Source organism: Eurosta solidaginis, chromosome 4 (genome assembly GCF_040869045.1).
Source record: "Eurosta solidaginis isolate ZX-2024a chromosome 4, ASM4086904v1, whole genome shotgun sequence".
Lineage (NCBI taxonomy): Eukaryota > Metazoa > Arthropoda > Insecta > Diptera > Tephritidae > Eurosta > Eurosta solidaginis.
The window spans coordinates 180,505,310-180,523,249 of record NC_090322.1 but is presented as its reverse complement, the minus strand read 5'-3'; the positions used below and the strand labels follow the sequence as shown (position 1 = coordinate 180,523,249).

Sequence of the window (17,940 nt, the reverse complement as noted above, 5' to 3'; positions counted from 1 at the left end):
GTTTATTTATGTATGTATAATATTAAGGTTGGTTTTTTTGGCACCACGCCATTTTTCCAATGTCACTGATTCGGGTAAAAGTCCCGTTCGTATATAAAACACGTTTGATTTTTATGGCGTCACGCCAGGTTTGCCGTTAGTTTATGTATGTATGTATAATATTAAGGTTAGGTTTTTAATTGGCACCACGCCATTTTTCCAATGCCACTGATTCCTATTAGGAGTGCATAAAACCGCCCTAATCCCAGGTCAGGGAGGCGCTGCATCTCCTAACACCGCCAAAACGCCCGAGGGAAGCAAAGTTGCCAACCTTGAGGACTATTTTATATTTTCCACTCAACACAAAAAAGCCTGAAAATTGACGTTGAGTTGAGGATGACACTGCACGTCCACTCGCGGGAAAAGACAAGAACGGAATGATATTTTTAGGTTATGGATATGGCGAAAACCAATAACCAATTGGTTGGCTATGATATGGTTATGTCATTAGCATTATGGTATGGCACCATTAATCAATTACATTTATTTCCATAAGGTAGGTTCGATCAGCTGTTTTATCTGGCTATGGTTTTATGGTTATAAGTCACCATTAATTGGCCTTTACCTCTTCGGAGATAAATCACACCAAATAACATTTTTTTTTAATAATCACTTGTTGGGTTCCAATGAATCGTGATCCAGATACGCATAGAAATTTAACATGCAAATGCAACAAATCTCCATCCGTATCTAGATCACGCATCATTGGAACGCGAGGATTATCCTTGTGAGGACCTCTCTGTTCAGAAACCTTGAAAGGACTACAAATTAAGCTGGAGACATTGGTGCTTTATCGGTAACCGTATCGGTAACCTTTTAACAGCTGATTCGACCAAACTTATGAGAATCAATGCAATCGATTATTGGTGCCGCTAAGGTCGTAACCGTATCGTAGCCAACCAATTGGGTTTTGGTTTAAGCCGAAGTCATTAGTGCCGTATGTCGTATCGCTGTATCCGTATCCCTATCGTAATCAGCTGTTTATCGTTACGACGGTAAACCAAAACCCAATTGGTTGGCTACGATACGGTTACGACCTTAGCGGCACCAATAATCGATTGCATTGATTCTCATAAGGTTGGTCGAATCAGCTGTTATAAGGTTACCGATACGGTTACCGATAAAGCACCAATGTCTCCAGCTTTACCGTCGTAACGATAAACAGCTGATTACGTTAGGGATACGACTACAGCGATACGACATACGGCACCAATGACTCCGGCTTTAGTCTCTACTGTGAGTAAATTTTAAAACACGGCAGTCATACCCATGGCGCAACGATACAAGGTGGCAGCATGGGACAGCTGATTATAAACTTTTTTTTATTTGAATTGATACATCAACTTCCGACTCAGTACGATTTTGACATTTGTCCATCGAATTTACAAAAACAAAGTACATCAAACTTTTATTTATGTTTGTAGGTATGTCGCCATGCTGCCACCTTGTATCGTTCCGCCATGGTCATACCAGTGCAACCCTGTAAAGGATTGTCACAGCTGTTTTGGTTGTTTACTGTAAAAATTCGCAAAATTTTTGATAGCAGCCTATTTGTACACGGTTCTAAATTTCTTATTGCAAAAATGAACATAAATAATAAGTGAATAGCTTAATTGTATTTTAAAATAAAACCTAAACAACGAAAACATAACGATATATGTATAAAAAATTAATAGCAACTTTTGCGAGACTTGTTTTTGTTACTAGGCAGTGATTTGGAAAATTGAAAAAAGGACAGTGGATTTAGATTTGCCACATATATCCAAGTAACAAAAAGATTTATTCAAAAATCGAAATTAAAACGTAAAAATGGATACCAGTTGGGATTTGCATGATGACATGAATCTGTAAGTATGAATGTGTGCCAACTTGCAATTTGTAAATCGAGCGGTCAATGAGCCGCTGAAGGTTAGGTGGGATGCTATACTCGGTGGTGTTTTAGATGTTCATATTTTGTTGTAGTTATAAGTGAATTAGTTGACCGCTGCATGCAATAAGCATTGGTTTTGACATAATTTATAAATAGATATTGCAAAGGCATAATTGCTTATTATTAATTTTTATTGCAACAAAAATAGCTACATAACGCCGGACCGTTTCGTTGTTGAACCGAATGGCAAGGATGAGTTGCTGGTAATTGATCGTGTTGTAAATACAGTACGTGTTCAAAGTAAGTAGTGCTCATATCTTGGGTTCAACCAAGGTTGATCACATACATACATATCTACTTTAATGATTTATCACAAAATCTTATAGGCAAAGGAAATCAACTTAACAACCAAGTACCAACGCGTCGTGTCTGCGGCATACTTGGCACCATCCAACTCAGTGGCGGTCATCATTTAATTGTTGCCACACATCGCCTTTATGTGGGCATGTTGAATGGTGCTAGTATATGGCGTTTAGCTGGCTATGATATTATACCCTACATTCCAACAATAACGCATTTGCGTCCAAAACAGCGTGAACAAAATGAAATTTATTTGAATATGCTGCGCCAAACGTTGGATACACGCTTTTTTTACTTTTCCTATTGGTATGATTTGACGCATACGTTACAGCGATTACATGGTATGCCACCAGGTTTTTTAAAGGTAATTTGAGAACTGTTGAAATTGTAGCAATCTATGTAATTCAAGTTTATGAAGAAAAAAATGTTTTGTCATATTTTTTGTCAGTCGAAGATTTTTCTTACCAATAATTTAAACTATTTCTGTATCGGTTAATATAATTTCCATATATGTGATATTCCTATATTGCTACAAAAGGCTAGGTACATTCCGAAACATCAGAGTATCGATATATTACTGTTTACACGCTGTTGTTTTTGTATTCAATAATCGAATGTACCTAAATTTAAATTTGTTCTTGTCACACTTATGCTGCTACAATCACAAAAATTTTGTAGGATGTCTTGTTTTGATTTCGAATTCAAAACTCATTGCGAGCATTTTCTATTAGCAATATAGGAGTATTACATACATATATGATAATTTCAAATAAATATTATTATTATAAAACCGTGAGATTATAATAGGTTATGGGCGAACTAAAAGATCACGGGATACTTCAGTTTTATGGTACTGGTTTCGACGACTGGCGATTCCGTGTCGAAATGTATTTTGATGCTCTTGGTTTGGGCGAAGTTTTAACGGGCTCTCCTCCAAATGAAGAAGCGGCGAAAGCAGAATTTTTAAAGAAGGACAAGAAGGCCAAGGATTTGTTAGTTGGATTTATTCGTAACGATTGTGTGGGATATGTTCGCGAAAAGACAACGACGAAAGAAATGTGGGACAATCTCCAAATTAGTTTTGCACGAAAATCAGTTGTGAGCCAGCTGTTGGTGCAGAAGCAGCTAGCAACGTGAGATAGCTGAAGATGGCGGGTGCTAGAATCAATGAAAAAGATCTGTTGGCGCAGTTATTTTTAACGTTACCGGAAAAATTTGATCCGCTTGTGACTGCTTTGCAAAACTTAAAGGATGCTAATTTGGCGGTTAGTGTTGTAAAAGAAAGATTTTTGGCAGAAGAGATCAAGTTATCTGGTCGTCATCAAAGGGATTATTCTGAGAAGACAGGATTCAGTAGTAAGAAATACATGAATAAGCCTTCAAAGTTTCAAGGCAAGTGTTTTAAATGCGGAAAAGTTGGTCATAGAGCCAAAGATTATCGGCAATTAAAAGCCAGAAGCGAAGTAAGTAATAAAAAAGCTAATAGTATTTGTTTTGTTGCTGATCGTGGAAACGATTTGGGGAAAGCGTATGGTTCAAACCTTAAATTTAAACTTGACTCTGGAGCGAGTGACCATAAGGCTAATGAGAAATGGTATTATAAAAATCTAATTAAATTGGATAACCAAGTTCTCATTGATGTAGCTTAAGATAATCAGACTAATTGCTAGATATTCAGGGCAAATCAGTGGGTTGAGTAATAAAGGAGTAGAGTTTATTATGCAAGATGTCCTGTATGTGCCAGAGTTAAGGGACAATTTGTTGTCAGTTCGAAAACTTACAAATGCCGGTGTTGATGTAGTATGTTGTAAAAGCAAGGCAAATATTATAAATAATGGAGAACTCTTAGCAACTGCACATCTACGGAATGGGTTGTATGAAATTGAAATAGAGGTTGAGCGGTGTGACGATGAACGGTCGTCAGCAATAATGTGTAATAAGGATAAGGTTAAACTTTGGCATATGTCGATGACCTCCTTATTGCTGGTAAGCCGTTTGCTTCTATTAACCCTCTAGCCGGCAAGCCCGTCTTTAGGCGGGGTTAGATTAAACTGGTAAAACTTGTGTACCCCCAATTTTTTCGAACAATTTTTAATGCATCGTGTTCGCTAATTATTAGATCAATGCGGCTGCCTTGATTTTAAAACTGTAAGTGATAGAACGGTGCCGTTATAATCATTCTAGTTGGAAAAATAGAGTGCACTGACTACAAATATTATTTTTGCAAGAAGTGGTTTTGGTAACTATAATATAAGTGATAAAACATGTTTCGATCGTCAAAAAAAAATTATTGGTATGTAGACTAATTGTTAAAGATTGAAATATGTGAATATGATGTGGAATTATATAAAAAGATTACAGTATTTTTGGCCAAAACGTATACTCTGCCTAAAGGCGGAGTTGCCTATTCCGCTGTTTTTTTATAGCGAAAATCATACTAACCATACGTTTGTTCTTCAGTAGAAGAACTTATATTACTGAAATGGATTACTCAAAAGGCTTAAGTTGTCACAGTTGTCTGATGAAGAAATTGCAGAACTCATGGAAGCTTTAGGTGACGACGATGGCCGTTCTGAAGATGAGATAAGCGAAGACGGGAGTGAAACTGAAGAGTTAGTTATATCAGATAGGAATTTTGAGCAAATTGATAATTACATTCAGGAACTAGGAAGTGCTTCTACTAGCGACTTTCTCGCAAAAACTACTACCAGAATGCAGCTCATATGAAGATGATGTGAGCTTTGCGACAATACATGCCAGCTAAACCACACAAATATGGAAACAAGTTATTTGCCCAGGCGACTCATACGGGTTCGCGTACAGATTTGAAGTTTGTAAAGGTGCAGGCGACAATGATGTATTTGAAGGCGTCCCTGACTTGGGGGCAACTTCAAATGTCGTTGTTCGTTTGTCACAAACGATCCCTGATTTCGAGAACTACATATTGTATTTTGATAACTTTTACACATCGCTTCCAACTGCTAGCTGTCTAAGGATAAAGATGTTTGCAAAAAAGATCGAGGTTATTCAGAAGAGTTTCTGGGTACTGCTTATGGTATTGAAATAACTACTGCTGTATGGAAGGACACAAAAGCCGTTGTCTTGGCTTCAACATACGCAGGTGTAAAGCAGTTTAGAGTTGCATCTGATGAAGCGCCACCAAGAAAGTCAATTAGATACGACAGGAAGGATAAGCAAAAAATTGAAATGGCATGCCCTAATATTATTAAACAACTATCATGTGAGGGGAGTTGATCTCATGGGCGCCTTACTAGGATGCTATTATATTCGGATGAAAACGAGGAAGTGGACGCTGAATATAATTTATCATCTTATAGATATGGCAATGGTAAGTGCATACCTGCTCTATCGTCGAATTACCGCAAATCTTCAGCTTACAAATGTGAAACTCCCGGATTTTCGAGTTGAAGTGGCTGAGATACTTTGTAGCTCTCACAAACTTTTAAGGAAACCAGTGGGGCGACCAGCTAGTGCTTCTCCAAGTTACCAATGGAAGCCGAATAAAAAAACTAACGCACCACCGATTGATATTCGTTACGATGGCATTGATCATATACCTGATTCTTTGGATCGGAGCAATAAAGGGTGTGCAAAATGCCTGGTTGTAAATCAGAAACTCAAATATTTTGCACAAAATGTAATCTTACTTATGCTTATCAGCTAAAAATAAATGTTTCCAACTATTCCATATACAATAATTCAATACTCCTTTAATTTTTTTTTTTTGTTAATAAAAATAGATAAGAAAATTCTTTCTCGTTCATTTCAAGTATCCGTAAACAGGCATGTCCGCCTAAAGGCGGGGTGGGGTTTTTCAGCCCTGGGGGGAAAATTGTTAACTGTTTTGGCAATCTAGAATTAATAGGTATGAGTTTTTTCATTGAAAACAAAAATTGGCCGGTTAGAGGGTTAACTGGTTGAAAAAGACTTTGAATGAAAAATTTGAAATGTCAGATTGTGGTGAACTGAAATATTTTCTGGGAATTAAAATTGAGAATTTTGGTGATCATATTACTTTATCACAAGAAGGTAGTATTGATAAAGTATTGAGAAAATTTGGAATGGAAGACTGTAATACTGTGCGAAGTGCTATGGAAAAAGGATTACAACTATTGCAAAGTAAAGAAAACACCAGTTGTGACAAGCCCTATAGAGAATTGCTAAGGAGACTAATGTACATTAGGGGGACTCATGATAGCATATAAACTTATAAGGTGTAAAATTATATCCATTTACACACGCGGTTATATGAACGCACCTAGTAATACTCTTGATAAACTTGATTGTTTTTCAGCTGTATTATTTCAAAAAAAATTTTTTTGATTGTTATACAATGTCAAAAAAAAAGATGAAGTGAAAAATCAAAACTAAAACGCCTTTAATTGCTGATGTTGGAGATTTCTGATGAAAATGCCGGCTGTAATGTCTGCAAGGTCGCATTCCTTTGAGTTTACCGCGTTTACACAATGAAATGTGCGTGTAAATTTATACAAATTGTGTAAATGATTTTTCATACAAAATTTGACAGCTCGTGCGTAAACTAGATAAATTTATACGTTTACACACTTTATAAGGCATTTATACGGTTACATGAGTCCCCCTATTATGCTTTGCGTAAGACCTGATATTTGTTTTTCAATTGGCTACATGGGAAGATATCAGCAGAATGCAAGTGAAGAGCATTGGCAATGGACAAAACATTTAAGGGGGACTCATGTAACCTTATAAAGTGTGTAAACGTATAAATTTATCTAGTGCGTAAACGAGCTGTCAAATGAATGTATGAAAAATCATTTACACAATTTGTATAAATTTACGCGCATATTTCATGGTGTAAACGCGGTAAACTCAAAGGAATGCAACCTTGCAGACATTACAGCAGGCATTTTCATCAGAAATTTCTTACATCAGTAAGCATTTACAAGAATATCTTAGTAAAGACGTTTTTGTTTTGATTTTTCACTTAATCTTGGCATTTTTTAATTTGTATAACAATCATACAATTTTTTTGGGTAATAATACAGCTGATCGACAATTAAGTTTATCACGAATATTACTAGGTGCGTTCATATAACAGCGTGTGTAAATGGATATAATTTTACACCTTATAAGTTTATATGCTTTAATGAGTCCCGCTATTGATATAAAACATCATTTTCCAAGAGACACGATTGCAAAGGGCATGATAATACTGACTGCAGTCAATACCGAAGACCAGTTAGCAGATTTATTTACAAAAGCTTTAAATACAAATAGATTTAATAATTTATGTTGTAAGCTAGGATTACATTATTGAGAAGGGGTGTTGAAACTGTAGCAATCTATGTAATTCAAGTTTATGAAGAAAAAAATGTTTTGTTATATTTTTTTCAGTCAAAGATTTTTCTTACCAATAATTTAAACTGTTTCTGTATGGGTTAATATAATTTCAAATAAATTATTATTATTTCAAAACCGTGAGATTATAATAAGAACATATGGGGTATTATTAGATAGATAGATGTTGTGAGGTTAATCACTGCGACCTATTGGTCTATTGTGCCCCTCTTCCGTTATTGTATGTGACCCTATTGGCACGATGGGCTCCGGTCTTATTGGCTTTTCGGCCGTTGCCAACCTGACAAGCTCGTCCGCGTGCTCGTTACCATCCACTTCTGCGTCCAGGTACCCATGCCAGACGGATGGTGTTAATTACTCCTAGCCTGTTTAACCTCTCTACGCACTCAAGGAGTGTTGATGATTTAATCTCAGCTGAAGATAATGTCTTGAGCGCAGCCTGACTGTCGCTGAGTATAGCGATTTTCTCTTTGGTATATCCCCGATGTAAATTTATCTCTGCACACCGGCTTATGGCGAGAACTTCGACTCGGAAGTATTATTTTACAAGTAGAATGGACTGAGCACAGAAAAAAGACAGTCAAACCTCCTATTTGATTCAAGATCGGTTTATAATATGTCACCTTTTAGTTGCTGTATGAAAATATTCAATTATATTGTAAACCATAATATACACTTGAGCATTATCAACTTTTAAATAACTATGTTTGTAATTTATGTGAAATATGTTTTTATATACTTTTCTCTAATATTCATTTTTGATGTATAAAAATATTCATTGAAAATATTTGGTAATAAGTAAAACAACTTTCAATTAATAAAATAAAATATTAAATAAACAAAGAAGAAAGCTTTATAATATATTAAAAATATATACGTATATTAGGCCGGGTCGATTTGTGGGGAGGCAAAAAAATCGCCCATTGCTCTGTGAAAATCATATTCTAGGGATCAAAATAAGAAACTTTGCCGAAGGAACCATACCTCTAAAACGAATTCTGATGTCCCGCCCTTTGGGTCGTAGGGGCAAATTTTGAAAAATTCCGCTTTGAAATGCCTATGTTTTTTCTTTTTGGAGTTTATTTTTCTCTTTAGAAATTTATTTAGTCAGAACATATGTAAATGAAAAAATGAATTTAACTTAGTAATAGAAAAGAAATTAAAAAAAATTATTAGAAAGTAGCGTTTTTACAACCCCTTTTAAAACCAAGGCATCACTGTGATGCATTGCATGTTGTGTGGGTTTTTTATTCAACCGTTTTAAAAAATGAAGGTATCACTGTGACACAATTGCAGATCGTAAAATTGCTTGTGTTGTTTTTTTAAGCCACCACAAGACAGCAGGTAGAATTGAAATTGCCCCTACCCAAAAGTTCGACCCAAAGGGGGGGACATCAGAATTCGTTTTAGAGGTATGGTTCCTTCGGCAAAGTTTCTTATTTTGATCCCTAGAATACGATTTTCACAGAGCAATGAGCGATTTTTAAATCGACCCGCCCTAACGTATATATATATTAAGGCCGTTTTCTCAAGCATTATTTATCTGTCTGATAAAAAATATTTTTTCTGAACAAAATTTGTGTTTATAGGGCAAATAAATATCACATGAGAAGACGGACCTTAATTGAATTATTTAATATTCAAGAACTTTAAGCCTAGTTTGAACCAAATTATCTGTTTAACTTTAAAAGACTGTCCCACATATCAGGCTTGCCAACTTTTTAAATGGCTTTGTTTTCAAAAATGTTGGTCTTAGGTCAAAAGGGCTTTCATAGCTTTTCTTAACATTTTTAATTTATGCGATTCATTCATGAGAATTCAAGACCGTCGTTCATATAAGATGACGGTTAGCAAGCCTACCACGTAATAGTGTTTGTGTAACTTTTCTTTCATTATGATTTTTTTTTTTTAGAATGGATTGTTTGAACGCGCTGACGAACGATTTGTTTGGAATGGCGCTCTACTACGCAACTTCAACTGTCCAGAAATGCGTAAATTCGCGCTACCAATTATGTTAGGATGTAAGTTTGAACATGCATACACTCTTTCATTAAAAAAATTAAAACTAATTTCAAAATTTCGATTAAAAATTAACTTTCCACATAGTTGTCTCCATAAATCAAGTGCAAGTAAATGGTCAAACATTCTTCTGGTCAATCATATCGCGACGTTCCATACATCGTGCTGGCACACGATTCTTTGCGCGAGGTATAGATGAAACGGGTAATGTAGCAAATTTTGTTGAAACGGAACAAATTGTCGAATACAATGGACAGCGAATCTCCTTTGTGCAGGTAAATTTTTAAAATTTTATGTTTGTACATACCTATATGAGTTAAAAAATCAGGGAACAGTACCCAAAACTTGCGGAAGAGAAACACATACTCCCCAGGGAAACGCGAGTCACTCTAGCTCAACTTCGTTCTGGATACTGTAACAGGTTAAACTCTTACATATCCAGAATCAACCCCGACATACAAAATGTATGCCCCGCTTGCAATGTGTCCCCACATGACACCAACCATCTCTTTAATTGTAATGTGGAACCAACGCCTCTAACACCCCTTTCATTATGGTGCACCTCTGTGGAAACAGCAAGTTTCCTTGGACTCCCGTTAGAGGATATTGATGACAATTTGTGATCGGTCGCAGCTATTAGGTGGGGTTGCTACAACAACAACAACATTTAAAAAATCGGAAATCTATTCTTGTGTTAATATACTAAGCAATTTTTTGTTTGCAATTTCAGACACGTGGTAGTATGCCTTTCTTTTGGCGACAGTTACCCAATCTGCGTTACAAACCCGATCCGGAGCTGGTTCCAGGCAAGGATCATTTAGCTGCATGTATGAGGCATTTTGATACACAAATAATGCTTTATGGACGACAAATTATATTAAACTTGGTAATTTAATATCAATCATCATTACTGCTTAAGAAAAAATATAGTAAAAAGTGTTTTTGTTTTACAGGTGGACCAAAAACATTCCGAAGGTACGCTAGAACGTGCATTCCGTACATTCGTACAACAAATGAATAATCCAAATGTACGTTATCACGCTTTTGACTTCCATGCTGAATGCAAAAAAATGCGTTGGGACCGTTTACAAATTCTCATTGATCGCATTGCTCATGATCAGGACGAGTTTTCGTTTTTCCATTTACGCGAAGACGGTAGTTTGGTTTCAGTGCAGGATGGTGTATTTCGTACAAATTGTATTGATTGTTTAGATCGTACGAACGTTGTACAGAGTATGCTAGCTAAACGTTCGTTAACTGCTGTGCTACAAAAGCTGGGTATTTTACAAGCTGGTCAAGTAGTTGAACGCGCTTCGCCTAATTTTGAATTCATATTTAAGGGGGTATGTATGTACTAAGCTTTCAAATAGTTTAATAATCGTTTCTACAATGTTTTATGTTAACATCTCCATTTGTATGACTGCAGGTTTGGGCGGATAATGCTGATGTTATTTCCTTGCAATACTCCGGTACTGGTGCACTGAAAACCGATTTTACACGCACCGGTAAACGATCGAAAGCTGGCCTCATGCAAGATGGTATTAATTCAGCTACACGTTATTATCTAAATAATTTTGCGGATGGTAGTAGGCAGGTTTGTGTAAAAAATCTTATATTAATATGAAAACATTGCGTTATAAGAAAAATACTTGGTTTTAGGATGGTTTCGATTTATTCTTGGGCAAGTATGTGGTCAAACCTGATGAGGGCAATCTTATACCTTCGCCATTGGTAGTGAAGCGCACATGGCGTTATAATACGGTATGTTTTAGCTTTGTTGTCCAGTTGTGTCTGAATTTCTTGCTGTTCTTTATGTTAAATACCTCTCATAGCAACCAAAAGACGATTTTTAAAATTTCAAAAAGTTATCATGGATTTAAGCGAAAGTTAAACATCACTAAAGTTTGATCCTGCCACTTTGGCCGTTTAAACTAAGGTGATCTTTAAAAAAAACGAGCCAAGTCGAAAGTTCAAAGATTAGTAAATTTAGAGTTTAAACTCATTCTGAAAAACTGGGCATAAGGCTTATAAAATGAAAATTTAGACTACTTGTAGAGCTTGTACTGTTCTTTTAATGTTTTACGCTAAAGGGAAGTCTTTCAACTCCTGAATTATTATTGTAGTCTCCAATTACCATGTTCATTAACATTACTAAGCAAAAACGTAAGGCTGTTAATAAATATAATTTTTTTTTTTTCAGATTCCCTCCGTTTTGCTCTTTGCTGTTGCAATGCTTTTCATCACGGCAATATTCCCGGCTGAATTTAATACCGAAAGCTTACTATTCCTATTATTATGGGGCACAATTATTGGTGTCGGTACCACTGGCATATTACATTATGGTGTAGAATTCGTTGATTGGCCACGTTTGTTCCCGCCAATCAAAATTGAAGCCTAGCAATTGTGGGAAAGGCGTTATTATTTGTGTTTAGATGAGAAATGATGGTGGAATACTGAAAAAACTAAAGAACAACTGTAACGCCTAACAACAATGCAAATATGCACAAGAGTTTAATTATTAGAATAGAAGTTAATTTACCCATATGTTACGCATATTTGCTGCTACAGTGTTCATCGCAATTCCTAGCTTATCTATAGCCCATTTTATGTGTTATTCTAAAAATGAGTTAAATGATATGTAAAAAGAACGATTCGTAGTAAATAATAGTACTTAGCAAAACTTTTAAATTCAAGCGAAAGACCAAATATTTTGTAGAGGTTTGAGAACTAGTATAAAGAAAAAAGAATTAAAAATTTTCTTCATGAAATACGCAAAGGCTTATTAAATCAATAAAATAATGAAACCGCAACGATTTAACATAGTTTTTTTTTAATTTCGGAAAAGTAAATGCATAGCTACCTAGATTATAACGTGCAAAATCGAAACTGGCTCTGATGGCATCAGAAAAGACTTGGAAGGGTCCCACATTCCTCCCAGTTTCAAAGGGTGGACAGCAAATTATGTATGGTCGGCACGAATGGGTGCAGTTCAGGAACGTAACATCAAAACCCTGAAGAATTAAACAAGGGGTACCTCAGGGTGGTATCCTATCCCCACTTTTGGTTAGCTTTCACATATCGAGGCTCCCTTTCCCACATGACATGAGTTACCATTGTGTCCCACACCGATGACTGCACGATAATGGCAACAGGTTCCGGACCATCCATCGCTAAGCCATGCTATAAAATCAACGACTCTCTCCCTAGACTTCACAGTTTTTTCAGCTCGCGAAATCTAACATCGTCATCGACCAAACCTTCGGCCGTATTTAAACAATCACAAAGTCATTGTGACCATATTGGACACCTACGTCGATGGCATTACGCTATAGATTGTCTTACTTCCAAGAATACTGGGTGTGAAGTTCGATCAAGATCTATATTTTGCCGAGCATGCAGCCGCAATTAATCCTAAAGTTCAGAGCCGCAACAAAATTCTCATGTCTGTCGCCGGCAACACATGGGGCAAAGATAAAGAAACGCTCATAACCACATATGAAGCAATTGGCTGAAAACTGTTTAAACACTGCTTAGAACGGGGTGTCTTCTTATTTCACCAGAACATAACCTACACCGTGAGGCGGGAATACTCCCCATAAAGGAGAGAAATAAAATGCTGAACAAACAGTTTATGCTGAATACCCAGAAACCTGGGCAATCTAACAGACATCTGATTGAAAATGTTTCGCCTTACGGGAACTTAAGAAGTCATATCCGTAAGCACTATAAAGAAATCCAGTACGAAAGAGTTTAGCCGTATGAAAAGAAGAATCATAAGATTTTCGTTAATACAACAACAACATAAGGCTCTCGTAGACATCCATAAAAAGGCGTCGAATTACTATTCCAGGGATTTCCCGGTGAATTCTGTTCATAAAGTCAAATACCTTCGATCTGGATACTGTAATAGGTTAGATTTTTACTTATCCATAATCAACTACGACATACCCAATATATTTCCCACCTGTAATTTGTCCCCATCAAAAACCAACCATCTTTTAAATTGAAATGTGGAACCAACGCCTCTAACGCCGTTACATCTCAGGTCCAACCCTTTTAAAACTGCAAGTTTCCTCGGACTCGCGTTAGAGGATATTGATGACAATTAGACAGTGGTCGCACTAATTTGATGGAGCGAAGCTAGAACAAAAGCTCTTTCAACCTGCTCTCCTGCTTTTCGCCAATGCTGTAGCATATAATTCATTCAATCCATAATATAAGGGCCGCTTTAAGCAAGCACAATTGCGGGTTCGTACCTATAAATTTTTTTCTTATTATTATGGTGAAGTGTGAAAAAGAATTCAAAGTGTTCTTCTCAAATAAGAATTTTTTAATATGGCAGTTAAAATGTGTATCACTCAACTCACGGTATCATCTCTGCAACGTACCAATAAAAATTGTATTAGCAGGAAGTGTCCAATACATATATTAACTAAAACTGAAGGCACTTACTGCTTTCGTCTGCGATTCCGGATACCACGAATGAGCGTAGTGATATAATTTTTAAATTCACCAACTGTGACACTTGATAGAGTAAAATAAAACTGTTTAAAGCACTTTAATAATTATTCCCGCGCACAATTCGAACTAAAGCGTTAAGGTAGAGATGCAAAACTATAGATAAGTCAAAGATTACCAGGCACTATCGCTAATTTACATAAACTATCGATAATATTGTGGATAAAGGGCCAATTAAACTTCATTATCCCTAACTCCATAGTCGTAACCGTACCCATATCCATAACCATCTCTCATTGTTTTCGATTAATGGTTCGAAATGTGAGTGGGCATGGCGAAATGAACTTCAATTGCCAAGTCTAAAGTTCCTTCATATTTACAAACGCAACATCTTGGTTGATTGTGGCGATGTTATTGGAACGCATAAGCTTGTGTTAAACGCATCTATATGAATGTGATTGTGCCGCGGCATTTATGAAAATCAATGTAAACGATTAATGGTGCCATACCATAGCGCTAAAGCCATAACCATATCCTATCCAACCAATTGGTTCTTGGTTTTTCACCATATCCATAACCTAAAAATATATGAGTTGAGAAGTTATTCACCCCTATTCTGCATTTCGATTACGTTCCCGTTCTACGCTCCGCTTCAATCGAAGTTTGGTATTCTGCATTACGACGGAATTGTAAAGAGAAGAGGAAGAGCAAATGATTTTTCGAAATCAGCTGTTGGTGCGGAATGTGTGAACATTGGAACAAAATAAATTCAAGAAAATTTGTAAAAAAATACTGAAAAACGTTTATATTTTAATATCCACGCCATTTTGTACAAAAAAAAGCAATAGAATATATTGCCGCAGTGTTATATTTTTCGAGTGAAGTGCTTTCATAATTGTAAGTGTGTTTTTGTCGTTCTTTTGGCCAATTCCCTGCCGTGGCCACCAAGTTTTGTTAAAACGGATTCCTGCACGAATATAGTTGACATTTTCTGAATTTTAAGGATGCTAATTTCATTGCACTGCCCTAAAATACTTTATGAAGATTTATTTATTCTTTCCGCAAGGATTGTTTACGTTTTCGCTTCACCTTCCTCTACTCCGGCAGTTTGCTTTGGCATATATCTGGACTCAACGAACAGACACAAATTAAAACTGTCTATTATAATGGAATCAATGGCCGCGGCATTATTTATGGAGTTGGAAAGCAACGCATACGAAAATTGCCAGGCGAGAATGGAAAGGCAAATATTGCGAGATTTGTGTAATCCATTTGAGATGAGTGACGAATTGTAAGAAATTGAACTTAAAAGTGGTATAGTTTAATGACTTATTTCCTTATTTAGGTTCATAAAAAACTTTCGACTTAACAAGGATGCTTTCAAGTATGTGTTAGATACTTTTGCGGCGCAAATACGTCCAAGGACTTCGACATCGACATGTTGTTTTTGACCTGGAAACATATAAAAAACAATCATCATCAAGCCTTCTACGTTTCTTAACAAGTTTTACTTACATTTTTGTTAAAATTCTGTTAGAAATTAATAAAAAAAATAAAAAGAAAATATTTTTCCCCGAACTAATTTGCAACTTAGAAAAACGGAACTACGATCGAAATGCAGAATACAAAAAATCGAACGATTCGAAGTTGGATCGAAAGAGATTGGAACACAGAATACCAAAATTGCCAAATCGAAAAAATTCCAATCCAAGTCGAAATGCAGAATGGGGCTGATTAACTTATTCTAGGTTTTATTCATTTTTTTGGATACATCTTGACTAAGACTTATTTTTTGTGGTATGTTTTTATTTTTTTGTGTTTTCTTCATTTTTATGTAGTTTTCACAATTTTTAGGTTAAGGCATCAATAACTGACGTCAATTTGATATGAAACATGGTTATGACTATGTCAACTTTAACTCGGGCTCGGTATTCAGTACGACAATCGGGTTTGTAGACGTCTACAGCTGCAGCCATGAGGAGGAAAGCCACGGTGTGCGATCTGCATCATAATGGGTCCTTGATTTACTTACCAAATGATGCGGCCCATTTTGATAAGAACTCTATTTATGAGACCCAGCGGCTCCCATCGTGGTGCACTGGTAGGGTGCTCGCCTACCACACTTTCTTAGCTGGAACTCGTCCGCTGGCATAAAGGGCAGTGCCATAAATCCTCCGTAAAACTTCTCTCTCAAATACTCTGGCATCATATGGTGGGGAACTATACTCTTTATATATTCATATTGTTTTGGGATCCTAATCTACTTTGCTATCTGAAGTATATATGTTTTTTCGGTAATTATTTTATTTTTAGAAAGCTATAACAATGTTTGATTAATTTTTAGTTCGTACATATATGCATACCATGGGTACTAACTAGCCATTTACAATGACCGTGTCAGTTGCATCAAAGTGTATGGATTCTTATTACTTAAATACTTTAGTTGTTCATCGAAACCCTCTGGCGTTTTCTGTATCCAATGTCTATCCAAATAATATTGTATACAACTTGCAAACTCCTTTTCGCTATAGTCACGCACATGCAATGGTACAAACGGATCTAAATGTTCAAACCCTTCCTTACCGAGCAAATAGCGTGGCATATAAGATTCCATATAACCTTCGGTCATACCTATTTTATCTACACTCAATATACATACACCATTCGTCCAATCATATTTTGTAATATCTAAAAATGGTTGCGTCAACGTTATCATATCCGGTGTTATACGCTGTTTATTGTCTCCGAATATACGTGTTTCTGGGTGATAAAATGCATTGAATCCATCAATGGCTACCATAACTTTACATTTGCTATCAGTGGCGTGTTGTTTCACTTCCGACAATAGTGCAGCAACTGTTTCGCTAGCAAATTTGATGCGCGCTATACCATGTTCCACCAATGCCAAAAGGGTTGAACCAACCGGTGTAGCTTCACGTTTACTCCATACATAATCTTTGCTTGTTTTTAAATCTAGCTCAGTAAGTAACTTAGCATTTTGTGTTTTAAAGTGTACCAACCATGCTGCTGCATCAAAAGGCAAATCAATGTAACCTTCCGGTGAAGTAGCATTCGCTGTCTCTTTGGGACGTTTCATCCAATTGGGCACCCAAGGCACATGAACTAGCAAAAAATTATTTTGTAAGCCATAATGTAATGCATGAGCCATTGTTAGGGTCTTTCCGGTGCCGTTTTCACCATAAAGTACATAACGTACAACTGGCCGTTTAAAGTCTGTATTACGTATGTAATTTAATAATTCCAAACTGATTGGTCGCACCATGAGACAAGCTTCGTTGAACGTCTTTACTTGCTGTTCAAATTGACGTGGAAATCCCCCGCCAGTGAACAGTTGCTTCTTCTGTTCAGGAGGTAATGTGTAGAATTTAGCTTCATGTACCGAGGAATGACGGTCGGTACTCTGTTCAGATGTGCGGTAATCAGTTGGTACTAATTTCGGGCGATTATACAGTGACTCCACTGGTGCCTCAGCAGGGGCTGTACAAAAGGCCGCACACATTCTCGGAATACGATACAGTTTGAGTGATTGTTTAGCCAACATTTTGTTTATTTATTTTTGTGAGTTTTATTCAATTTATTTCAGATTTTTGATTGTTTAATTATATTTGCACAAATGTGCGATCATAGATGAATGGATTTGCAACTCTTTGTTTCGAGAGAGCGCTGTCAAAATTCACATTTTTTATAGCATTTATCAATGATGCCACTCCAAACAAAAATGAATAGATCTGAAAATGGGGATTTTTGACATAAATTTCGGCGATTATAGTTTCAATCATCTAATAAAATGATAGTTGTAAAGTATTTATTCCTTT

The 17,940-nt window shown here is 36.3% G+C and overlaps 2 protein-coding genes across 3 annotated transcripts; one reads left to right on the top strand and one right to left on the bottom strand.

Annotated features, from left to right (window-relative positions):
* Positions 1-1,544: 1,544 nt before the first annotated feature.
* Positions 1,545-12,460, top strand: Sac1 (Sac1 phosphatase). 2 transcript variants are annotated; one of them, XM_067784043.1, is made up of 10 exons: positions 1,545-1,886; positions 2,118-2,209; positions 2,296-2,633; positions 9,540-9,648; positions 9,734-9,921; positions 10,377-10,532; positions 10,600-10,989; positions 11,073-11,240; positions 11,306-11,407; positions 11,847-12,460. In XM_067784043.1, exons 1-10 carry the CDS (start codon positions 1,849-1,851, stop codon positions 12,042-12,044), a joined length of 1,779 nt encoding a protein of 592 aa, XP_067640144.1. In that variant the 5' UTR covers positions 1,545-1,848; the 3' UTR covers positions 12,045-12,460. The 2 variants fall into 2 exon arrangements, with proteins under 2 accessions (XP_067640144.1, XP_067640145.1); XM_067784044.1 differs by lacking the exons at positions 1,545-1,886; positions 2,118-2,209; positions 2,296-2,633 and adding an exon at positions 2,668-3,732.
* A 3,466-nt stretch (positions 12,461-15,926) lies between these two features.
* Positions 15,927-17,782, bottom strand: mRpS29 (mitochondrial ribosomal protein S29). The gene has a single exon (XM_067784059.1). It carries the CDS (start codon positions 17,664-17,666, stop codon positions 16,488-16,490), a length of 1,179 nt encoding a protein of 392 aa, XP_067640160.1. The 5' UTR covers positions 17,667-17,782; the 3' UTR covers positions 15,927-16,487.
* Positions 17,783-17,940: the final 158 nt, after the last annotated feature.